Here is a 26,456-nt window from a genome sequence, read left to right on the forward strand (position 1 = left end):
TTCTTCTGCTGTTCCCACAGGAGAACTCTTTGAAGAATCATTTTTGGTTCTAGGTAGAAACCTTTCCACAGAAGATTCTACATGGAACCCAAAATAGTTCTACCTGAAATCAAAAAGGGTTCTTCTATGGGGACAGCCGAAGAACCTTTTATTTTTTATTAAGTGTCTGAGTAAACGATGTCGTTTTGTTCTGGTCACATGATAACCTCAATTTTCGGGATTAACAGCGCCACACTCAGGCAGAAAACTGAATGTTCTATTCTCAGCCAGGCCCAGCTTTTCAAAAACACAATTTAATTCTCTCTACTTGAGCAAAATATGTAGTTTTGTTATCACAAATCAGGTTGAGCATCGGTCAGGCAGAAAAATCGGGGTTACATATTTGTTTTGCTTGAGCAAGACTGGCTATAATCGGTCCGCTAATACAGGACTTGTAACGGCACAGTGCACTGCTTTTGTAAAGAAAAAAATTACATTTCAGACTTTCCAGGGGGTGTTGCAGCACCCCTACTTCCCACGGCTATGGTGGTAGAGACAAGCTACCTTCTGGTCATTGAAAAGTCGATTGACGCTGCCTAGTCACACAGTAACAACATTTTGAATAGCTCCCCGTGTTTATGCTATATTTACCGTTTCGTGTAGTGGCTGCAGCTCAATTCACTCTTTCCGCGGATATAAAGCTTGCGCCTATTTCATAACATGGGGCTTGTGAGGTATTTTTCTACACAAGAGGAACCAGACAACAACATACTCACGAAATAGTTGAAAGATGACTCAGGAACACGACAGCGTCGGGTGTTTTGCTCTGACATCACAAAATCTTTACGACAGTCTGTTTTGCCATGTAAAAATGTGGTATTCAACGTGTTTCTATGGGCTATAGCAGTAAAGGCCGAATTCTATGTTTAATCAAATTATATATTTATACCTTCAGGAGGTCCTAAAATAAAAAAAATCAAGTGGCTATATGATACATTATGACCATCTTGAAATAATATGTTAGCTTAGTAGATATTGCGATATAAAGGGCTTAGAGACCTGCATTAAACCATTTCCACAGCAGTTTGCATGAGGAAAATGGAAGTTTATGGCAGTCTGAGAAATAAGTATTTCTTTATTAATCTGACAATTTTTCCTTATCTTTTGTTTTAGTTTGTGAAGACATTCTCAGCCTCCGAGCTCTACAGTACTCGATTACAACAGCTAACTCCACCTTCACTTTGGCGTCCCCAGGCTGTGCAAAATGTGCGTACCTCTTGATAAAAAAAAAAAAAAAGCACACAAGGCCAATGTTATATTTACAGATATTTTTATGTTGCAAACAATCACATACAGATATTGGAACACAAGTTTACTGTGCTTATGTGCATCTGTGTGAGTGTGTGTGACAAAGAGAGCAGTAAGAGTACAGAAAGCAGAAGGAAATCCCTTGGTGAGGGAGACCTCAAGAGGGTTAACAAGGCAGACAGCAGAGAATGAGTGGGCACAGGGTGCTCTTGGGTCACACCACAGCAGAAGTGTGTTTATGTGTATGGTGTGTGTAACACAAATATAAAGAGTCTGCTCATCTATGCATCTTCCTTGATGTGTGTGTATGACAGAGCAAGAAAGGCTGTTCATTTGTGTGTATGTTCTTCGCAGCATAGGGATCTTGAAGATCCTTGTATCTACTAGAAGCCAGTCAGTTACCAGTAAGTGAGGGAGTATAAACAGAGGAATAGAAAGCCTTGCCTCCACACACACACCTCTATTCTCTACCTCCATACACAGACTACATACACACAGTACGCACGCAAATGCACACGCATTTCATCTCTTATTCTACTCCTCCGTCACAATTCTCTCTCTCCCTCTTCTAGGTAGCGTCAGAATAACAGTGGCAGCAAGAAACAAAATAAAACCCAAACCAAACCCTTAAAGAACAGATGTGATTGGTTTATGTGCACGGTCACAATTACCCAGCATTCACTGGGGAAGGACACAGGAACCATTTACACTTTGACCCCCACGTCATGGCAAATGTACAGTATACACATTTTTTGGGGAAGTCACCATCCAAGGAATACTGATTTTTTTGTTGTTGTGTCTATGTGAGTGAGTGAGTGAGAGAGAGAGAGAGAGAGAGTAATATTTATTAAGCATACTCTACATCCAGAATAATTTACATAAGGACAATCAATATTTATTTTAAAACAGGGCCGGGAGATGAGGGACAGAGCCTGGGTAACAATGGTATAGAGTGCGGGAGGTTGGGCTTAGGTGAGTGTCAGAGAGAAAGTGTCGGATTGTGGGTAGGAGGGGGTATAGGGCTGCTTTTGTGGGGATAAAGGAGGTGGTTAGGGGAGGAGAGGCTGCTATTTAGGGGAGCACTAATGCTGCTTCTGGAAGAGTAGAGCAGGAGGTTGGGCGAGTGTATAGGGCTGTGGTTGTGGGGTAGAGAGGAAGATGAGGAGAGGGAGGTTGTATAGGGCTGTGGTTGGAGGGTAGAGAGGAAGATGAGGAGAGGGAGGTTGTATAGGGCTGTGGTTGGAGGGTAGAGAGGAAGATGAGGAGAGGGAGGTTGTATAGGGCTGTGGTTGGAGGGTAGAGAGGAAGATGAGGAGAGGGAGGTTGTATAGGGCTGTGGTTGGAGGGTAGAGAGGAAGATGAGGAGAGGGAGGTAGCAGGCAGACTCAGCGACACTCCCACACTTTGACTGTCTGATCAACGCTGCCTGTCACCACGTAGGGAGCAGTCTGGTGCATATCTGGGGAAAGAAATACAGATTGGAATAAAAGCTTACACCTATTAGCTCTCCGGGAAGATGGTTGACCACCCTTGATGTATACAGTGCCTTCAGAAAATATTCATAACCCTAGACTTATTCCACAGCTGAAATTAATATTAATAAAGCACACTGAACAACAATATAAACAACATGTAAAGTGTTGGTCCCATGTTTCCTGAGCTGAAATTAAAGATGACAAATGTTCACACACACAAAAAGCTTATTTCTCAAATTGTGTAAACAAATTAGTGCACATCCTTGTTAGTGAGCATTTCTCCTTTGCCAAGATAACATTGTTTTAGAGAATTTGGTAGTATGTCCAACCGGCCACAGAACTGCAGACCACTTGGAACCACACCAGGACCTCCACATCTGGCTTCTTCACCTGGTGGATCATCTGAGACCAGTCACCCAGACAGCTGATGAAACTGAGTACTTTCAGTCTGTAATAAAGCCCTTTTGTGGGGAAAAACACATTCTGATTGGCAGGGCCTGTCTCCCAAGTGGGTGGGCCTATCCACTCCCAGGCTGATCCATGGCTGCGCCCTGGCCCAGTCATGTGAAATCCGTAAATTAGGGCCTAATGAATGCATTTCAATTGAGTGATTTCTTTATATGAACTGTAACTTGGTAAAAATCTTTTAAAAATTGTTCCATGTAGCATATATATTTTTGTTCTATATATTCACCCATCTACACACAATAGCCCATAATGACAAAGCAAAAACAGGTTTAGAAATGTTGGTAAAAAAAAATAATAATAATTAAATAAACATTACATTTACATAAGTATTCAGACCCTTTAACTCAGTACTTTGTTGAAGCACCGTCGGCAGCGATTACAGCCTCAAGTCTTCGGTATGACACCACAAGCTTGGCACACCTGTATTTGGGGAGTTTCTCCCATTCTTCTCTGCAAGTCCTCTCAAGCTCTGTCAGGTTGGATGGGGAGCGTCGATGCACAGCTATTTTCAGGTCTCTCCAGAGGATGTTAGATCGGGTTCAAGTCCAGGCTCTGGCTGGTTCAAGTCCAGGCTCTGGCTGGGCCACTCAAGGACATTCAGAGACTTGTCCCGAAGAATTGAAAACCCCCCACAATTTAAATGAACCCCCCCCCCAAAAAAAAGGTTTCATCCCTGTTTAGCTTTCACACTACGGCTCGGCTAGGCAGTAGGCTTGTATTTAGTGTGATGATATGCGAGGTCATAACATTTTATTTGTTTTGTGATTTGTCAAAAATGGTAAACGACTTGTCAATTCATGTGTTCCAGTTCTTGTATACACTAACACGTACATTGAAGATTTGGAATATGCTGAAAAGTGGCCAAATTAAGTTCATATTTTTAAGGCAATGGGCGCAGCCATTTTTGACTTTGCTTATTTGCATTTTATAGTGAATGGCATTCTGGGGTTAGGGAGTTTTTGCTTGTCAAACTTAAAACATGGCTGCCATCATAAAGAATTTAGCTGCTGTTGGCTTAGCTGACACGCATCTCTTTTCTAAACAATATTACATTTCTCCCTTGTTTACAATGTAACGCATCTCTGGTGAGCACAAGTCTAGCTATTAGCTTGCTCATTTGTGTTTTGTATCAGCGCAACCTGTTATTTAGACTGGTTTATGGAATGAGTTTGGCTGTGAATGTGTTCCGTGTGATGAAGTTCCCATTTATCTTTTACAATAAAAGGTGAAATTGAGGAATAAAGTTGTAAAGACCTTTATTTCCCATCAGTACAAAACATTGTTTAGATGCTTTTCAGAATGGTACGCTTTAGGGACCACTCAACAATGATCACAAATATGTGATCGTACGCATCAAAGGTTTAAGTGCCTTGTTGCATACATAAGGCATGTTTGGAATCTTTATTTTATTTGGTACAGGCTTCCTTTTTCCTCTGTCATGTAGGTTAGTATTGTGGAGTAACTAAAATGTTATTCTATCCTCAGTTTTCTCCTATCACAGCCATTAAACTCTGTAACCGTTTTAAAAATCACCATTGGCCTCATGGTGAAATTAATGGATAACTTCACCATGCTCAAGGGGATATTCAGCATCTGCTTTATTGTATTTCTACACATCTACCAATCAGTGCACTTTTTTGCAAGGCATTGAAAAACCTCCCTGGTCTTCGTGGTTGAATCTGTGCTTGAAATTCACTACTCGATTGAGGGACCTTACAGATAATTGTATGTGTGGGGTACAGAGATGGGGCAGTCATTCAAGTCATGTTAACCACCATTATTGAACACGGAATGAGTCCATGCAACTTATTATGCAATTTGTTAAGCACATTTTACTCCTGAACTTATTTAGGCTTGCCATAACAAAGGGGTTGATTACTTATTGACTCAAGACATTTCAGCTTTACATTTTTTATTAATTTCTAAAATGTTCTACAAACAAAATTCCACTTTGACATTACAGGTATTGTGTGTAGAGCAGTGAGAAAATGTCAATGTAATGAATTTCGAATTCAGGCTTTAACAATAATCTGGAAACGGTAAAGCGGGGTGAATACTTTGAAGCAACTGTAACATTACAACCAAATATGTTTTTACGCATTTTGAAATAAATCTGCTCATTCATCAAGTCTATGGTAGGCTCCAAATATATATATTTTTTTCAGGTGAAGCGAACCCACTAACTTTCTTCAGGAAATGTACCTTTTCGAGTTTAGTCATATTTACCCTGACTAGAATCTATTGAGTTGCAATGTCCCATCCATTGGATGCCCAAATTAACTGGAAGTATCTACAAAACAAGTTTTGAAGCCACATAATCCAGAAGGCGACATGTAATCGTTTTTTCCAGAAACTGATTCGCGATTGAAATTATTATTTCGATTCACATGAGCAACGGCCCACTCGTCTCTCACACATGCAGGTGACACGCGCAAACAGATGCGGTAAAGTGTAATTCCGATCCTCGCTGATATGTTGATTTTTATTAGATTGAGAAAATATATATTTTTAAACTGTGCCTAAATAAATTACATGAAAAATACATTTAGTAATTTATGTTAATTACTTTCCCAAAACATTTAGGATTTTATCATTTCCCCCAACTTTTCTAAGCCTGGAAAAGACCATAAAAAAATTACATGACTTTCCCAGAATTTTTATGACCGTACAAACCCTGATGATGGACTGGGTGGAGGTAGAACTGTGGAACTGGCAGAAGTGTTGGAGATTACGCACACACAAACAGGTGGTTTTGACTAGTACTACAATATTTAAGGGAATGCACACACAGACTCTTACCCAGAGAGGTAACAAAGTGTTCATGGGCAAACAGGGTCTTCAAGCAGCGCTTGTTCTTGTAGTCCCAGATCCTCAGAGTCTTATCATCAGCACAGCTCACTATGAACCTGCCTCCAGGGTGCACCAACACACCACGTACCCAGTTATCATGACCCACCTAGAGGGAGGATAGAACACGTTACACACACCCAGTTATCATGACCCACCTAGAGGGAACACACGCAACCAACCTGAGGGAAAAAAAACACTTTGGACATCCACACACACCCAGTTATCATGACCAATCGTGCTACCTGAGGGGAATGTAACGAACAAAATCCTATTTTCCCTAACCTTAAAATAGCCTTTTTACAAGTGAGGACCAGCAAAATGTCCTCACTTCTAATTTTGTTGGTTTACTATTCTTGAGGACTTCTGGTACTCACAAGTATAGTAAAATGTGCACACACACACACTCACCAGAGTCATAAGGCACATGCCAGTGCTGATGTCCCACATCTTGATGGTCTTATCTCTAGAGCCAGAGATAAGGAATGGGCCGGGCTTCCCACTCTTCTTACTCTACAGAGAATGGGGGGGTGAAAATATGCTTATAAGCATGAACAAAAAACAAGTTGTATTGCCGAAACACGTGTCATCATTTCAAAATACCTCATAGTATAGAGGTTCTCCTCACCTCTGAGCCAGTAGCCTCCAGGATAGTGGGGTGAGCGGTATCGGGGGCCCAGGCGATACACTCCACCACGTGTTCGTGCTCTCGCAGCTCAGCCTTACACTCCTTGGAGGTGGCCACCCACACACGCACCGTCTGGTCGTTGGAACAGCTGGCGATAAGAGAACCATCCTGGTTGGGCCGGACCATCCTCACCCACTCCCTGTGGCCTGTAAATGTCTTCACACAATACCTAGAGAAAGAAACCGACTCGCCCAAGTTACACACACAAAAGTATGTGGACATCCCTTCAAATTAGTGGATTCAGCTATTATTTCACCCACACCCGTTGCTGAGAGGTGTAAATCGAGGAAAATCATCTGTCCTCAGTTGCAACACTCACAACCGAGTTCCAAACTGCCTCTGGGAGCAACATCAGCACAAGAACTGTTCGTCGGGAGCTTCATGAAATGGGTTTCCATGGCCGAGCAGCCGCACACAAGCCTAAGATCACCATGCGCAATGCCAAGTGTCGGCTGGAGTGGTGTTAAGCTCGCCGCCAATGGACTCTGGAGCAGTGGAAACGAGTTCTCTGGAGTGATAAATCACACTTCACCATCTGGCAGTCAAATTTTGGTTTGGCGGATGCCAGGAGAACGCTACCTGCCCCAATGCATAGTGCCAACTGTAAAGTTTAGTGGAGGAGGAATAATGGTCTGGGGCTGTTTTTCATGGTTCGGGCCCCTTAGTTCCAATGAAGGGAAACCTTAACACTACAGCATACGCAATTCTGTGCTTCCAACTTTGTGGCAACAATTTGAGGAAGGCCCTTTCCTGTTTCACCATGACAATGCCCCCGTGCATAAAGCGAGGTCCATACAGAAATGTTTGTAGAGATCGGTGTGGAAGAACTTGACTGGCCTGTACAAAGCCCTGACAACTCCATTGAAGCAAAGGGGGACTAACTCCATATAAATGCCCATGATTTTGGAATGAGATGTTCAACGAGCAGGTGTCCACATACTTTTGGTCATGTAGCGTAGCTAGACACACACACACACACACACACACACACACACACACACACACACCTCTCCAGCAAAACCAGAATACTGGACACCAGAATGTGTCAGTCTGTGTATATGTTCGAACATCCCTTCACTGGACTAATATAACAAGAGATACAGTATTTCAGCACCTGATAAGTGTGTGTGTCTCACCCAGTGGCCACCTCCCACATCTTGATGGTCTTGTCTCTGGAGGCGGAGACTATGTGGTCTCCATTGGGCATGATGGCTACAGAAGACACGTTGTGGTCATGACCTGAAAGTGACATCAGTAAGGCTTTACAATACCTAGTATACCACAGTAATTACATTGTAGTAACCAAAGATAAATAGAATGATTCTATGGCAGTAATTACATAAGTACACTGTTGAAGTAACCACGTAAGTACACTAACAATGTAGGTAGGTGCACATTGGGTAATAGTGCTTGTTTGCTGTTATACCACTTGGAGGAACACAGACACACCACACCCCCCCCCCAGACCCTCACCATGCATAGTGCGGATGCACTCAAAGCCCTGGAAGTCCCACAGCTTGATGGTCATGTCTGCAGAGCAGGAGGCCAGCAGCTTGCCCGTCTGGTCAAAGGAAATGTCCTGGACAGAATCTGTATGGCCCTTCAGTGTCCGCTCAAAGTCCCCTGCCTCATAGTCCCACACCTAGAGAGAGACACAAAAGCATAGTCAGTTGAAACATTTTTCAACATGACAGGGCAATAAACTTCTTCTGGGTCAATGCAGAAGAAGAGAGCACGAAGGAAAGAGGAAGAAGTTGACAGAGGACGAAGGAAAGAGAGGAAGAAGTTGACAGAGGACGAAGGAAAGAGAGGAAGAAGTTGACAGAGGACGAAGGAAAGAGAGGAAGAAGTTGACAGTGCAGGATGAGATTCACATGTATCCCAGGGTGCAGTGCTCCATGCTCTGACAGCGTTGACCCGGTTACCAGAGCATCACCCCATCTCGACAGTGACAAAGCAGAAAAGATAAGGAGAGAGAGAGAGAATGAGAAGAGCGAGAGATGGGGGGAGAAGGGAGCGAGTGAAAAGGAGACCAATAGAGCAGGAGGAGAGAGGAAGAGCAGAGATGAAGACAGAGTAGAAGTGAGGATATCGAGAAGATGAAGGGGAGCAATAGAGCAGGAGGAGAGGAAGAGGAGAGATAAAGACTGAGTAGAAGAAAGGATATCGAGAAGATGAAGGGGAGGAATAGCAGCTATAGCAGCAGCAGAGATATCTAATGTGACAGTCACTGACATACAGTTGTGGACAAATATATTGGCACCATTGCACTTTCCTTAGATGATTCTCTATAAATAAGTTGAAAACTGAAAAAAATGTAATGGTCTCCACACCTTGTTATGGATTTTCAATATTGCAGAACAAATACATTTTTATAAAACCTAAGTTTGCAATTTTAATTAAAAAAAATGAACACAAATGGCTTGGACAAGGTTATTGGGCACCCCAGAGCTAGTACCTGGTTTCACAGCCTTTGGCCAAGATAACTGCAGGCAAACACTTCCTGTAGCCTTCAATGAGCTTGCTGCACCTTTCTACTGGCAATTTGACCCACTCTTCAGCAGCACACTGTACTAATTCTTCACTGTTTGATTGGTGCCCTCCACCAACTGCTGTTTTCTAATCTCGCCATAGGTTTTTGGATGTGATTCAGAGCTGGACTCTTGGCTAGCCACTCCAGAGTTTCTTCTTAAACCATTCTTGGGTGCTTTTTGATGCGTGTTTGGGGTTGTTGTCCTGCTGGAACACCCACAACCTCCAATGGAGAGCCAGTTTTTGGACACTGGGTTGAAAACTGGAGATCTGATAATCTCCTCATTTTATGATGCCCTGTGCACGTTCAAGGCCTCCAGTATGAGAGGTGGCAAAAGCAACCCCACAGCATTATCAAACCGCCATGTTTGATTGTAGGGAGGGCGTTTTTTTTCATTGAATGATTCATTTAGTCGTCAGTAAACACAGTGCTGTACTACCTAAGAGCTAACACGTTGTTTTATTGGGTCACAGAACATTTCCCCCAGATTTAGGGTGCTTTTTGAGAAGTTCAATCAAATCAGGCTTTCTTGTGTGCCCCTCAGCAGTGGTGTCTTCCTATGTTTACCAATGGTTTTGTCCTTGTCTTTATTTTCTCAATTAAATTTGTAAACTTAAGTTTACAACATTTTAATTGGTTCTGCAATGTTGAAAATCCAACAAGGTGTAGAGAGCAATTATTTAAATTTCAACTTATTTTAGAAGAAATAGGGAATTATTTAAGAAAAGTGCAAGGGTGCCAATATATTTCTATATGTGCTGGATAAAATAAACTTGTATCTTACATTGGGCTATGGCTCCCTGGTACACATTTACTTTTAAACCAAGATCTTAGAAAATGATTGACACATACAGACCTTGATGGTGGCGTCCTCAGAAGCAGTGACCATGACGGAGAAGACAGGGTGGAAGATGACCCGTGTGACGGGGGAGCGGTGGCCGCTTAGAGCGTATCTCTCTGGAGGACGGGGGATCCACTCCTTAGGGTCCCTCTTCTGGGCCACCGGACCCCCTAGAGTCATCTCCTCCTTGGCCTCGTTCAGCTTCGACTCCAGCTCCATCACCTGGGGGGAGAGAGGACGGGAGAGAGGGTGAAGATGAGAGAGGGATGGGGGAAAGGTGCGAGAGAAGGTAGGGGAGTGAAGGGAGAGAGAAGATAAAGGTGTGGAAAAGATGACAACGAGAGAGTACAAGACGTGATAGTTCAGTTGGTTGTTTATGGTTCTCCTGGTTGTTTATGGTTCTCCAACACAGAGTTATTTCACTCATACTCCAGATAAACACACGTTTTTATTAATCCTTTATTTAACCAGAGGTGACACTGAGAACTACATCTATTGTACAAGTGAGCCCTGGCCAAGAAAGCATCCTATATATAGTAAACACATGAGACGACACAAAATAACATAAAAAAAAAAAAAAAAAACAACTGTTAAAATGGTGCAAAGTGCATAAGAGCATGCTTAAAAACCATCTGCAACTCCAATATGGGATGGAAAATCAAACACGCACACCAAATACCATAACACCACAAACGTGACGTCAACACTCACCTTCTTCTGTAATCTGATGACGGAGGTCCATTTCTTTTCCAAAAGACCAGCGTACTTCTTATCTAACTCCTCATTCTTGGGAAAAAAGGGAGTGGGAGACAGAAATGGAAAAATGAGAGCGTGATCTCTAGGTTTCAAATAATTGCAAGGAAATCAAAGAATAGGTTAGTGTGGCAAGTTAGTGTGTGCGTGCTCTTACCATATCTAACTCAGCCTCTTTCTTGAAGGTGGAATAGGCTTCTTCATAGCCGTTTGAGCGGAGGTAGTCTCCTATCGCTCGGTTTCTGAGAAAGAGAGAGAGGAGAGAATAAAGAGAGCACAAAACACAGCTGTCAATATGCACATTATATTCCAAGGTTCAATCTTCATAATCATGCTGGGTATGTAACAAAATCTCACATCCAGTTTTAACCGAGCACGTTTCATTCAGTCAGTGTTCTGACTGCAGGTAGTTACCATTCCTCCTTGAATACTGTATCAGAAAAGTGTGTGTCCAGTGAAATGTTTCCTCTAGGAAAACAATGCTGAAGAATTAATCACAGCCAGAGTGTTTCTGGTGGTCATGGAAACAACTCAGAAGAAGCAGACCAACCGCGCGCAGAGTGGCAGCATGGTTCCGTTCTCTGATGTGGGATAAATGTTTTATGAGCAGCAGCTCTAAATTCAGGCGGTGACATCAGCACTCCTCAAGTGGCTGCTGGATCAGTGTAACCTGTGTGAGTGAGTGTGTGTTCAAGTATGTGTGCGGCTGGGCACTCCTTCTCTCCAACCCTTCCATCTTATGGTTCCACAGGAAGAGGGTAACAGGATACTAAACCCTTATTACTCCCTTCAGGGGATCTGACCTGACTTCAACCCCTCCTTCACCTAATCCACAGATGTCCATCTGCTTCACCTATAGCAATCCTGTGATCTCCTCCCTTCCACCGAGCACATTCCACAGCTCTCACTCCTTTATATACTATGCGTCTGATCGATCATGTCTTTAATATCTCAATGTTCAAAGTTTAAAATCCAACACAAGCCTGGAAAACAAGTCATTTTCCATGACTAATCCAGGATTTATGACCGTACAAACCATGTACAGATTATACACACCAAACATTCCCCCCTGCATAGTTAACAGTAGAGTAGGGCCTCACTGCGAAGAGATTTCCTGTCAATCTATTTTTATGAAAACAAACGCAGGGCTAATCTACAAGTGTTGTGTGTGTGTACTCACAGTTCATCTCGTTGTCTCTGTGACAGCACCATGGTGGCTGTAGTGGCTGCTCTCGCCCTCTGGACTAGGGGTGAGGGTGTAGGGGGGTCCTCAGGTCAGCTGCTCAGTCCTCAGAGACTACAACTGGTACTCCAAACAGAGGGGCGGATACAAGGACGAGAATGAGGGGAGAGAGCAAAACAAAAGAGGTGGAGGGAGAGCGAGAAGGAAAGATTAAATTAGTTTACGGTTATTGACAGAAAAATTATTAGATTAGTAATCAATGCGGTACAAACTATCTGCCATTCTGCCTACTGGCAAGGCTCACTTCTCTCATTCTGGCCTCTGACAGGTGTGGAACATATTTAGGCTAATAGTACAGCATATTGATAGGGTAGCCTAATCTACTAATAAACAAAAACAAATCCAACACAGCCATTTGTGGTTCTGCAGCAAAGCATGTACTTCCTGAGCCATAAGACTGCTAGTAGCTGGGGTGACAGTGGCTTTAAGCTGCTTATTGGCTAGACCAAAAAGAGTCTGTCTGTGTGTGTACACATGCTTACAAGTGTTTAAGTGGGGGGACCATCCTTTCTGTAGAACTGTTTGTATGCGTGGGATCAGTGTTTGTGTGTGCCAGAGACTAGTCATCCAGACAGCTGACAGTGCAGGACTGAGGAGTATCGCTGGGAATTGCCAGACCTCACGATACGATATTATCACAATACTTACAGTAGGTGCCGATACGATATGTATCACGATTCTCATGATTCTATTGCGATGTGATACTGCAATTTTAATGCGATTTGATGTTCCAAACAATTTGATGCTCCAGAGTTATGTTTTAAGTTTACTGTTCCGATATTGTATATTCTGTATGAGGTCTATGTGAACTTGTGTCTGTATTCTGTTGGTTTATTGCTGGCAGCACCTCTCACAAAGGCAAATTCCAGATGTGTAAATAAATGTACAGTACCAGTCAAAAGTTTGGACACACCTACTCATTCAAGGGTTTTTCTTTATTTTTACTATTTTCTACATTGTAGAATAATAGTGAAGACATCAAAACTATAAACACATGGAATCATGTAGTAACCAAGAAAGTGTTAAATCTAAATATATTGGAGATTCTTTAAAGTAGCCACCCTTTGTCTTGATGATAGCTTTGCACACTCTTGGCATTCTCTCAACCAGCTTCACGCAGGTAGTCACCTGGAATGCATTTCAATTAACAGGTGTGACTTATTAAAAGTGAATTTGTGGAATTTCTTTCCTTCTTAATCTGTTTGAGCCAATCAGTTATGTTGTGACAGGGTAGGGGTGGTATACAGAATATGGTATTTTACCAAATAGGGCTAAGCCCATATTATGGCAAGAGCAGCTCAAAAATGCATAGAGAAACGACAGTCCATTCTCCCAGCTGACAGATCCACAAAACGAATGACAGACAGGGTCTAAGTAAAGACCACAACACACCAGAAAAGGCCACAGGGATTGACACAGGTGGAATACGGTTTGTTTGTCTGTCATCTCATGTTGAGACGCCGAACCACCAGAATAAACTATGCCATCTAGTTATTCATTCTGAGAAACAAACTGTATAGGCTACCTACCAAAAGCCATCGTGGGCTGGCTTGCTAATCACCAGTCTCACAGGACCTGTTAGAAGAGGGGACTGCGGAGAAAGGAGGGGACAAGGGAAAGGTGAAAAGGCAGGCAGGAAGGCTCCAGGCAGCACTGACTGTCCAGCTCATAAATAGGCCGCGAACCAAATTAGCCTGACCTCTCACATATGACATTGTCACCAAGCCTATGCCAGCTCTGACACCTGCAAGAGCCAACTCAGCTCTGTCAGGACTGGTATGTGTGTGTAGGTGTGCATGTGTGGTTGAGTGACAAGTGAGTGTACTCATGTGTTTTGTGGACAAGAAAGTTATTATAACGTTAACCTGTTATGGCTAGGGGGCAGTATTTTCACGGCTGGATAAAAAACGTACCCGATTTAATCTGGTTACTACTCCTGCCCAGTAACTACAATATGCATATAATTATTGGCTTTGGATAGAAAACACTCCAAAGTTTCTAAAACTGTTTGAATGGTGTCTGTGTATAACAGAACTCAAATGGCAGGTCAAAACCTGAGAGATTCCTTTACAGGAAGTGGCCTGTCTGACCATTTATTGTCTTTCTTTGACATCTCATTCCATTACAAAGGATCTCTGCGGTAACGTGACACTTCCCACGGCTCCAATAGGCTCTCAGAGCCCGGGAAAAACCTGAATGTCGTCATTCCAGCCCCAGGCTGAAACACATTATCGCCTTTCTCAAGTGGCCGATCAAGGGACTGTGGGCTTAGGCGCGTGCACTGGCCGCCCCCCGTCTTTGTGTTTTTTCCTCTGTTTACCGAAAAGGAGATTCCCGGTCGGAATATTATCGCTTTTTTACGAGAAATTGCATAAAAATTGATTTTAAGCAGCGGTTGACATGCTTCGAAGTACGGTAATGGAATATTTAGAATTTTTTTGTCACGAATTGCGCCATGCGCACGACCCTGATTTACCATTTCGGATAGTTTCTGGAACGCACGAACAAAACGCCGCTATTTGGATATAACGATGGATTATTTGGGACCAAACCAACATTTGTTATTTAAGTAGAAGTCCTGGGAGTGCATTCTGACGAAGACAACAAAGGTAATAACATTTTTGTTATAGTAAATCTGATTTTGGTGAAGGCTAAACTTGCCGGGTGTCTAAATAGCTAGCCAGTGATGGCTGGGCTATGTACTTAGAATATTGCAAAATGTGCTTTCACCAAAAAGCCATTTTAAAATCGGACATATCGAGTGCATAGAGGAGTTCTGTATCTATAATTCTTAAAATAATTGTTATGCTTTTTGTGAACGTTTATCGTGAGTAATTTAGTAAATTGTTAGTAAATTCCCCGGAAGTATGCTAGTTCTGAATGTCACATGCTAATGTAAAAAGCTGTTTTTTGATATAAATATGAACTTGATTGAACAAAACATGCATGTATTGTATAACATAATGTCCTAGGGTTGTCATCTGATGAAGATCATCAAAGGTTAGTGCTGCATTTAGCTGTCTTCTGGGTTTTTGTGACATTATATGCTAGCTTGAAAAATGGGTGTCTAGATTATGTCAGCAGAGTACCAAGCCAGAAATAATCTATGTTTTGCTTTCGTTGTAAAGCCTTTTTGAAATCGGACAGTGTGGTTAGATTAACAAGAGTCTTGTCTTTAAATAGCTGTAAAATAGTCATATGTTTGAGAAATTGAAGTAATAGGATTTTTAAGGTATTTGAAAATCGCGCCACTGGATTACACTGGCTGTTGCGTAGGTGGGACGAATTCGTCCCGCCTAGCCCAGAGAGGTTAAGCATGTTCCAGTTTATGTCACCTAACAGAACGAGCTCTGACGATAGATGGGGGAAATCCATTCACATATGGTGTCCAGGGCACAGCTGGGGGCTGAAGGAGGTCTATAAGAAGCAACGGTGAGAGAGACTTGTTTCTGGAAAGGTGGATTTTTAGAAGTAGAAGCTCGAATTGTTTGGGCACAGACCTGGATACTATGACAGAACTCTGCAGGCTCTCTCTGCAGTAGATTGCAACTCCGCCCCCTTAGGCCGTTCTATCTTGTCTGAAAATGTTGTAGTTAGGGATGGAGATTTCAGAGTTTTTGGTGGCCTTCCTAAGCCAGGATTTAGACATGGCTAGGACATCCGGGTTGGCAGAGTGCTAAGGCAGTGAATAAAACAAACTTAGGGAGGAGGCTTCTAATGTTAACATTCATGAAACCAAGGCTTTCACGGTTACAGAAGTCACCAAAACTAGGCACTGCAGGGCCTGGATTCACCTCTACATCACCAGAGGAACAGAGGAGGAGTAGGATAAGGGTACGGCTAAAAGCTATGAGAATTAGTTGTTTATGACGTCCGGAATAGAGAGTAAAAGGAGCAGGTTTCTGGGCGCAGAAGAATAGATTCAAGGCATAATGTACAGACAAGGGTATGGTCGGATGTGAATACAGTGGAGGTAAACCTAGGCATTGAGTGACGATGAGAGGTTGTGTCTCTAGAGAGACCATTTAACCCAGGTGAGGTCACCGCATGTGTGGGAGGTGGAACAAAAGGGATAGCTAAGGCATATTGAGCAGGGCTGGAGGATCTACAATGAAATAAGACAATCACTAACCAAAACAGCAATGGACAAGGCATATTGACATTAGGGAGAGGCATGCGTAGCCGAGTGATCATAGGGAACAGTGAGTAGCTAGGCGTGCTGCAGACACGGCGATTCAGACAGCTAGCGGGCCGGGGATAGCAGAAGGGCCTTAGGGGGACGTCGCGACGGAAGAGTCTGTTGTAGCCCCCTGGAGAAAAATCAGTCCGGTATGCTCTGGGTTGATTCGCGCTGTCCAGACTGGCAGGAGTTGACCGGGCTAAGGTTAGCTGGTGACCGCTAGCAGTGGCTAACTGACAACTACCTAGTAGCTAGTTAGCTGGCTAGCTTCCGTTGGGGGTTCCGGTTCTAAAGTATAGAAAATAGCAGATCCATACCACATTGGGTGAGGCGAGTTGCAGGAGAGTATGTTGAAATTGAGGTTAAAAATATATACTTAGAAAAAGATACACGGGACATGACAAATCAAAGACGGCTGAACTGCTACGCCATCTAGGAAGTTATGTGAGTCCATGGTCATTTAATGTAGCATCCGTAACAGTCACATCAGTTACGCTAAGAACGAGTACTGACAAAGCGAGAAAGGCAACCAATTACACATCATAAGCCCTTGATGAAAGTTAGCTTTGCATAGAAAGTTTGAATACAATCATACTTGAAACGAGTCTACAATAACTTTTCATAAAAAAAATAATAAAAAAAAAAAAAAACTTTCCGGATGTGAAACTGCCTGTCCAAATCAGCGTTCTGTATTTAGAGAATTGTAAAATTCTACACTAGCACTCAATGGACAAAAAAATGGTTTGATATTGTTTCATTAAACTTCCGACTTGGACAGATGTTAGAACAAAAACAAGTTCAGTGAGCCATTGCCCAAAGCTATGAAATCTGGTTAACAAAAGCCTCATTTTGAGACTGTATCCTACCTTGTAGAGGTTTCGACCGATTAATCGGAATGGCCGATTAATTGGGCCCGATATCAAGTTCATAAATCGGTATTTTTGAACACCGATTTGCCGATTATTTTTTTGTTACACCTTTATTTAACTAGGCAAGTCAGTTAAGAACACATTCTTATTTTCATTGACGGCCTAGGAACGGTGTTCAGGGGCAGAACGACAGATTTTTACCTTGTCCAACGCTCTAACCACCTGCCTTACATTGCACTCCACAAGGAGCCTGCGTGGCAGGCTGACTACCTGTTATGCGAGGGCAGCAAGAAGCCAAGGTAAGTTGCTAGCTAGCATTAAACTTATCTTATAAAAAAACAATCAATCAATCTTAACCTCTCTAGGGTAGGGGGCAGTATTTGCACGGCCGGATAAAAAACGTACCCGATTTAATCTGGTTATTACTACTGCCCAGAAACTAGAATATGCATATAATTATTGGCTTTGGATAGAAAACACCCTAAAGTTTGTAAAACTGTTTGAATGGTGTCTGAGTATAACAGAACTCATATGGCAGGCAAAAACCTGAGAAGATTCCTTACAGGAAGTGGCCTGTCTGACCATTTCTTGGGCTTCTACACTATTGAAAACTGAGGATCTCTGCTGTAACGTGACACTTCCTACGGCTCCCATAGGCTCTCAGAAGGCGGCAAAACGCTGAATGATGTCTTTGCAGGCCCTGGCTGAAAAACAGTAGCGCATTTGGATAATGGTCGATCAGAGAACAATGAGACTGAGGCGCGTGCATGAGGCGACACCATGTTTTTATTTTTTCGTCTTTGAACTAAAACAGGGTTTCCCGGTTGGAATATTATCGCTTTTTTCCGAGAAAAATCGCATAAAAATGGATTTTAAACAGCGGTTGACATGCTTCGAGTACGGTAATGGAATATTTAGAATTTTTTTGTCACGAAACGCGTCGGGCGCGTCACCCTTCGTCACCCTTCAGATAGTGTCTTGAACGCACGAACAAAACAGAGGATATTTGAACATAACTTTGGATTATTTTGAACCAAACCAACATTTGTTATTGAAGTAGAAGTCCTGGGAGTGCATTCTGACGAAGAACAGCAAAGGTAATCACATTTTTCTAATAGTAAATCGGAGTTTGGTGAGGGCCAAACTTGGTGGGTGTCTAAATAGCTAGCCCGTGATGGTTGGGCTATCTACTCAGAATATTGCAAAATGTGCTTTTGCCGAAAAGCTATTTTAAAATCGGACATAGCGATTGCATAAAGGAGTTCTGTATCTATAATTCTTAAAATAATTGTTATGTTTTTTGTGAACGTTTATCGTGAGTAATTTAGTAAATTCACCGGAAGTTTGCGGTGGGTATGCTAGTTCTGAACGTCACATGCTAATGTAAAAAGCTGGTTTTTGATATAAATATGAACTTGATTGAACAAAACATGCATGTATTGTATAACATAATGTCCTAAGATTGTCATCTGATGAAGAGCATCAAAGGTTAGTGCTGCATTTAGCTGTGGTTTGGGTTTATGTGACATTATATGCTAGCTTGAAAAATGGGTGTCTGATTATTTCTGGCTGGGTACTCTGCTGACATAATCTAATGTTTTGCTTTCGTTGTAAAGCCTTTTTGAAATCGGACAGTGTGGTTAGATTAACGAGAGTCTTGTCTTTAAAATGGTGTAAAATAGTCATATGTTTGAGAAATTAAAGTAATAGCATTAAGGTATTTGAATAACGCGCCACGGGATTCCACTGGCTGTTGAGTAGGTGGGACGATTTCGTCCCACCTACCCTAGAGAGGTTAATATAATTGGTTCAGAGTTTGTTTTGATATTGTAACCTGCGTGTCTTGATCACTTTTGGTGTCGGGGGACAAAATCAATTTGCGCACAATGGCGAACGCGTGCAGCTGGTTTGGGTACGGTGTAACAATGTTCTACTCCAAATGCTGCAGACCAAAGACAGCCATTGTGTTCATTAACTGATCAAGTTGAATGACAAAATCAGCAGAACTCATTGAAGTCGCTGACCAAATGAGAGAACTCAGGTGATGAGGGTGAAAATATTGATTTCTTAGCAAGCGGAGGAAATCTCATCACTGAATCTCTCACTGTGTACTGAAGACCTCTATCTGCAAACCATGACAGATAAGTTTGAGACCGAAAGGAGCAAGTGCGTCACTCATGTGTCCAAAAATCTGTATTCTAAGCACCCAAGTGGACTCTGCAATGCAGCAGAATTCCAGAACAGTCACACGCTACAGCATGACTACCCAACCAAGCAACCGGAGCCAGGTATTCAAAGGAGTGAAGACGATAGGTTTCAGACTTTGCCTCCCTCAGTCTTCTCCTCTTGGCCTTTCAGGACCAAATTTCCCCACAGGATGAAGCCAACCCTCTCTGCCCGCTTGGCGCAGAATGCCTTGACAAACTCATCAAGAATTTCTCCACCTTCGACCCCGTTCCAGGTTAGCCAAACAATACTGAGGCGTTCCTAGCTGACAGACTCAATGGATGACTTCCCGAACGCTACAGGGTTCTGAAGTGAACGTCGAATAGACACGTGAAGATGTTCATTCGTCTACAACAGCAACACGTGCTAAACGACTACCCTAAACTTGCCATAGCCTTGAAATTAGAATTCAGTGGTTCTGTGACTCGCAAACACGATAGCTCACTGGCTAACACTGTCAAACAAGCTCGGAAGGAACACCCACAAGCTTACCATCATAGGCTTCGTTCAGCTTACTTTGGCCTACTCACCGAAACAGGAATAGAAGCGCTGTTACCATTCAAACAAAATGTTTGTTGAACATGTATCCCACCTTCATTACCTACTTAGGCAAGTTAACGTGGGCTGCAGGGCCCATCTTACAACTCAGAGCTTGCAAGCACAGCTTTTGAAGCATCAAAAGCTTGCAACGCTAAGAGCCCTGACCACTCGGTTTTGAAGTTTGACCAGGAGCACTCACTCCAGTTAGAGGGTGCATTATCAGGTATTGGAGTGTTAAGAGATGACGCATGACAACGGTTTATACCACGATTCCAATAACCACCGCAGTCCAAATAACTGTAAAGCACGTCACCATCGAAACGACTGCTGCTACAATCGACCTGTTCGCGATGTTCCTGCACACAACCCACACAAAGTGTCAGAGTACAAGGGTAACAAAGGGTTAAAGGACGATTAAAACGTAAACCAATGTTCTCCAGAAGTTCCACTACGTAAAGAACTAAAGCGAGAAGAATTTGAGAAAAGGGTAAAAGATAAGTCACAAGGACTAGATGGGGAATTGCAGGACATCAGGTCCGCAGGAAATAACACCCTTAGTAAGGAAGTTAAAAATCAAATTTCTCCCGCTCTCATTCAATACGCTATCCAGGGGCCGCTTGATCAAGAAATAAGCCCACAGGCTTTGTCCATAGACCATGATACAAAGGTTACGAAGAAAAAGGTCAAAAGCTCCGTTAAAGCTAAGCCCACTCAAAATCTGAAAAGTCAATCTACTTTCACCTTGAACAGAAATGGCACAGCACATCGTTGCGAACAACAACTCCACTTTGTAGGGAATATGTCCACTAAGCGCAAATCTAAACGGCCATACCTGGAAACGGTCCTGGAGGACTGCTTAACTTGTCATGCACTTATTGAGTCGGGCGTGACAATATCGCTCATCTCTCAAACCTTGTTCGACGTTCTCAAAAGGGCTTTGAAGCCAACTCAACGTTGGTTAAAAGTGGAACGATGCGACACTACACGTCGAGGTTTCACTCAGACTACCTCGCCTCTGACATTGAGAGTCATGCTGAAACTACACTTCCATGTAGTATCGCTCATTCACCCTGCGTATGTTACCAGCCTCAAATCTGAACCCCTGCTACTCGGAGCAGACTTGATGGATCGGAAAACCAACCATGTATTGTTACAGGTCACAGTGCCTTCTCCACTGACCACACCGTCTTCCCCTAACACTAGCTGCAACGCAGTCATCCACGAGGGGTAACTGTCGAAAGCATACCTTGGGAAAGAGATGTTTTCAAACCTCTCGGTACAGAATCCGATCCAAGGTGATATTACGATCTCTCATTCAATCAGCAAACCTGATTGACTATTCTTTTCACAAATTTCGAGCCAGCAGTCTTTGAATAAGAAACTTCACTCCTCCTTGAAGTCATGCAAGACTGTAGTTGAGATGAACTTCTTGCCCTTCGGACACTACCGCAAGCACTGCGGCCGTCTCAGCAAGAATAACGTTGACGTGCAGAGCGTACTCTAATTCCGATGATACATCTTCTGCTTTGTGGGGGACTGTCACCCCTGACAATGACACTAATGGCGTCAGTCCAGCAACTGACCCGATGACTCCCACTGGTGAAACACTTTGCGATATCAGACAACCTCATCTCAGTTCGCAGGTACTGAAGAGGTTGCCACACTCAGACGCTGTGGTGACTGACAGGCCTCGACAGCTACTGAGCGTTTTGAAGCACAAATACCAGGAGATTTGGTTGCAAGGTTACAGCCATTCTCATAACACGGCCGCTGACAACTTGTACATAGGGTCCAACCTTTTTGGTTGTGCCCCAGATACCAACACCAACCGCTGGTGGTGGTTGAGACTACGTGCATCACTGTACGAGGCCGCCAGAGCAGAAAACAAATCTAGTTGTAAACTCCCCTATGAGAACAGTGAGGAGCAGACAGGCCCCTAGACGGGGATAATCATAGAACACATCTAAGATATTACTGAGGTGTACCACAATGGTCGTAAAAGAAGTCCAGTGGACTTCCATCTCCAAAACAAAATGGCAAAAATAGTAATGCCTTGCCATGTGTAGTTTCAACTACAATACAACTAGTCAAGTGCTCTAATCATGTGTTCCGGTAGGATATTACTTCAGATTTAAAAATAAATCGGTAGGATAACTGGTCCCCTTGAGTACCAGTACCAATAGCAGCAGTCAGTCCAGCAACAACCAGTAAGAGGATTAGAGACCTCACAAGTCAAATTGCTATTGATAATAGAGACAGATGAGTTAGTCACTCAGATTGCAACACGTGTAATGGAATCTCCAGAACACTCTTCTGATGGTTAACACACATGCTACTAATAAATAGAACCCTCCATTCAGGAGGAAAGTTATTAGAAGTCATGAACCATGATCACACCGCATACGCCTGGTTCAGTGCTTAGAGAGTACTTCCGTTGTGAGGTTAGCTCCTCCGTGGATAACAGAGCTATGAAATAGCCTCCTTCATACCAATCACCGCTACAATGGTGTTAGACACATTGACATGTAGTAAAACTACTACAGGACACCTTAACATATGTGTCGACGTCAAGTCTTACTGACCTCCAGGCATCGACATGGAAATTATCTGGTGAAGTCAGACTCATTCTGAACAGGTTGCAGCCTACCAGGATACTTGGTTCTTTCCCTTGGCATGTGTGCTTATGTAAACATAAACACACACGTACAACGGAATATTTACTGAGGATTTATGCTCGGATCACTTAAGGGTCTGAACAAAATAACAGCCTTAGTAAAGTTGAACATTTACGCCGAGGTCAAAAGGTCATCCCTGAAGACTGCCCGAAGCTGGTGACTTGCAGCTGTAGACTTATGTAGTTATCAACTTGGGATAGTGCCCTAAGCAACACACCGCAAATTAGGAACACCCTAGATATGACAGACAGATTGTAAAACTGTCATGTCAGAACATATAGAGTCAATGGTTGTAAAGATGGGGAGAGGTCTGTCCGTAATAGAGATGCTCTGCTTTTTTGACACCACACTACAAAAAGCAAGTCCTGCAGGCTCTAGTTTTAGCTCATCTTATTGTCCAGTCATATGGGCAAGTGCTGCAAAGAAAGACCTAGTTCAGCTGCAGCTGGCCCAGAACAGAACAGCATGTCTTGCTTCACTTCTTGTTTTTATAAGAAACATTCATGTGTTGGAAATTCCAAAATTGATTGAATAGTCAATTTACACAGAGCACTGACACACACACTTACCCCACCAGACATGCCACCAGGGGTCTTTTCACAGTCCCAGAACAAATTCAAGGAAATGTACAGTATTATACAGAGCCATGAGTGCATGGAACTCCCATCTTATATAGCACAAGTGAACAGCAAACCTGGTTTCAAAAAACAAATAAAGCAACACCTCCCCATGTGATACTTGTGTGTATATACTGACTTGTGTGTATATACTGACATGTGTAACTGATAGATGCACACACACACTACATGATTTTAAAATGAATGTAAATTGTAAAGTCGTCTGTAATCTCTTTTTCAAGACTAGCTGTCGCCTTTGGCGTCAGCTAATTGGGATCCTAATAACTCAAATCAAGCCTCATTCCTTGAATCTCGAGACAACTCTGATAGTGTTTTTTTCTCAAAGTTGACGCGATGTCGCGTCCTACTTATATCAGTACACTCCTAACAACTCTGATCCACCTCTACGCAGAAGACACCATTCTGTATACTTCTGGCCCTTCTTTGGACACTGTGTTAACTAACCTCCAGACGAGCTTCAATGCCATACAACTCTCCTTCCGTGGCCTCCAACTGCTCTTAAATACATGTAAAACTAAATGCATGCTCTTCAACCGATCGCTGCCTGCACCTGCTCGCCCGTCCAGCATCACTACTCTGGACGGTTCTGACTTAGAATATGTGGACAACTACAAATACCTAGGTGACTGGTTAGACTGTAAACTCTCCTTCCAGACTCACATCAAACATCTCCAATCCAAAGTTAAATCTAGAATTGGCTTCCTATTTCGCAACAAAGCATCTTTCACTCATGCTGCCAAACATACCGTCGTAAAACTGACCATCCTACCGATCTTCGACTTCGGCGATGTCATTTACAAAATAGCCTCCAATACCCTACTCAATAAATTGGATGCAGTCTATCACAGTGCCATCCGTTTTGTCCCCAAAGCCCCATATACTACCCACCACTGCGACCTGTACGCTCTCGTTGGCTGGCCCTCGCTTCATACTTGTCGCCAATCCCACTGGCTCCAGGTCATCTACAAGACCCAGCTAGGTAAAGTTCCCCCTTAGCTCACTGGTCACCATTTCAGCACCCACCCGTAGCGCGCACTCCAGCAGGTATACATCTCTGGTCACCCCCAAAGCCAATTCCTCCTTCGGCCGCCTCTCCTTCCAGTTCTCTGCTGCCAATGACTGGAACAAACTACAAAAATCTCGGAAACTGGAAACACTTACCTCCCTCACTAGCTTTAAGCACCAGCTGTCAGAGCAGCTCACAGATCACTGCACCTGTACATAGCCCCTCTCTTCCCCTACTGTATTTATTTATTTTGCTCCTTTGCACCCCATTATTTCTATTTCTACTTTGCACTTTCTTCCACTGCAAATCTACCATTCCAGTGTTTTACTTGCTATATTGTATTTACTTTGCCACCATGGCCTTTTTTGCCTTTACCTCCCGTATCTCATCTCATTTGCTCACTCTTTAATATAGACTTATTTTTCTACTATATTATTGACTGTATGTTTGTTTTACTCCATGTGTAACTCTGTGTTGTTGTATGTGTCAAACTGCTTACGTTTATCTTGGCCAGGTCACAATTGTAAATGAGAACTTGTTCTCAACTTGCCTACCTGGTTAAATAAAGGTGACATTTTTTTTTAAATAAATAAATAAAACTTAAACATTACGAAATGTCTATTTGAGCAAATAAAAATCACACAGCAAATAAGTCACATTTTTTGTTGTTGGCCAAATTTGACACTCATTGACCTCCAAAACTCCTCGCTTGGTGGGCGAAACACCGACAAAAAGGCCACCTGCTGGAGGGAGACAGACCGCTCTTCCTCTGGAAGGTATCCGCCAGCCTACCAGAGGCCCACGTTCTGTGTAACGTTATTTTTGATGAACAACCGCCAAAGCAAGAAAGTAAGTGATGTTACTAATTTAGTTAACGTAAAAACAGCAAACAAGTTAGATAGCTAGCTAACCTTCTGAAATGAACAGTTTGCTGACTAGCTAACTTTCCAAAAGGCTAGCTAGGCAGCTAACGTTAATGGTTAACGTTACATAAATCGGCAACTCCTTAGCAAGATTAAATATTTGCATTACTGCAAAGGTGAGACTAAAATATGTGGTTTAGCCAGTTTACCAGTATATTATATAGTTAACATTAAATGAATTTTAACAGCTAACGTTAGCTATCCAGCTAGCAACCTGGGACAAGGTTGCAGCAATGACCAATTAACACGCCCTTCCAGCTAACTAACTAGCCACCTAACGGGTTGGCTAACGTAATGCAGCTGGTTAGCTCAGCCAGAAAACTAAGCGGTTTGTTAGCATTTTATTACCAAAGTCCTCGTCAAACATGACATTGTCGTCTCAATATAACTAGCTCACGTTATAGTTATGCTATTTTAATAAATCATTCCACCTTCCGACCATTAAATTGAACCGTGGTTAATTGCTAACGCTAAATAGCAATGTTTAAAATCCATCAAGCTAACGTCCCATGTAAACAAACTCGATGCAAATGCCATGGGCAAAACAAGCACTGTGAGGCAACATAAGAAATGGATCAGAGCAAGATCATGATATTATCTAGTTACAATAATCAATTTCCCGACCTTATGTTGCTGTAACAGCCTCTTCGCCATTTTGAGACAGACGGGAGGCGCAAAAAAAAAAAAAAATGCAGCCACATCGTAATCATTACCGCTTCGTTTTATGGCAAAACAAGATCAACTCACCCTTCTATGTATGATCTGTCTCATAGTCCTTGTTCTGCGATCAAATGTTTTGTTTTTGCTTAGACCCTGCTGGGTGATAGGACATCTCTTGTTTTCTCCTTTATTTCAGTAAATCAGTTGCAGTGAGGTATCACTACCGCCTCCGTACCGCGGGTACGCGCATGGGCTGACAGCACGGCGCGCACGCCCAGTTTAAACGAAATTGTCCTGAAGGGAAATGTTTGGGACGTTGGATACTAAAGTACGCACATTTCTATGTTGAATTTCGTGGTCGCACATTGAGATTCGTAGTTGCAAATACGATAAACAAATGTGTTAGTTAATTCTGCAAGTTTGTATCGTAATTCGCAAATGTGTAATTTAATTTCGCATTTGCAAGCATTCAACTAATTTAGTAAACTTCGAATTGTGAATCTTCTGTGAATAAAAAAAGATTTGCCCATGCCGAATCTGGGAGCTCGGAGTTTACAAATGTAACGTCTAATTTGTGCCAAAATGGTTTGTAGTTGTAAATCCT

General features: G+C 42.7%; 1 protein-coding gene across 5 annotated transcripts; it reads right to left on the bottom strand.

The window, feature by feature from the left end:
- Positions 1-1,292: 1,292 nt before the first annotated feature.
- LOC106560671 (lissencephaly-1 homolog B-like) lies at positions 1,293-26,456 on the bottom strand. 5 transcript variants are annotated; one of them, XM_014123773.2, is made up of 12 exons: positions 25,940-26,431; positions 13,665-13,726; positions 12,073-12,195; positions 11,050-11,134; positions 10,851-10,925; positions 10,155-10,361; positions 8,239-8,407; positions 7,902-8,004; positions 6,706-6,934; positions 6,489-6,590; positions 6,030-6,186; positions 1,293-2,746 (listed from the first exon to the last, which is right to left on the bottom strand). In XM_014123773.2, exons 3-12 carry the CDS (start codon positions 12,102-12,104, stop codon positions 2,673-2,675), a joined length of 1,233 nt encoding a protein of 410 aa, XP_013979248.1. In that variant the 5' UTR covers positions 12,105-12,195; positions 13,665-13,726; positions 25,940-26,431; the 3' UTR covers positions 1,293-2,672. The 5 variants fall into 5 exon arrangements, 4 of the variants coding, with proteins under 4 accessions (XP_013979248.1, XP_045543964.1, XP_013979246.1 ...); XR_006756984.1 differs by lacking the exon at positions 13,665-13,726 and having other exon boundaries at positions 6,030-6,235; positions 25,940-26,456; XM_045688008.1 differs by lacking the exon at positions 13,665-13,726 and having other exon boundaries at positions 12,073-12,208.

The sequence above is a fragment of the Salmo salar genome, chromosome ssa10, assembly GCF_905237065.1.
Source record: "Salmo salar chromosome ssa10, Ssal_v3.1, whole genome shotgun sequence".
Taxonomy (NCBI): domain Eukaryota; kingdom Metazoa; phylum Chordata; class Actinopteri; order Salmoniformes; family Salmonidae; genus Salmo; species Salmo salar.

What these genes read in the sequence shown, in the direction of transcription:
- LOC106560671 (XM_045688008.1), bottom strand. Translation starts at nt 12,104, where the DNA reads ATGGTGCTGTCACAGAGACAACGAGATGAACT. An exon ending in CAGAGACAACGAGATGAACT is followed by an intron (nt 11,135 to 12,072) that starts GTGAGTACACAC and finishes TCTCTTTCTCAG; the next exon opens with AAACCGAGCGATAGGAGACT. An exon ending in CTGAGGACGCCACCATCAAG is followed by an intron (nt 8,408 to 10,154) that starts GTCTGTATGTGT and finishes GTCTCTCTCTAG; the next exon opens with GTGTGGGACTATGAGGCAGG.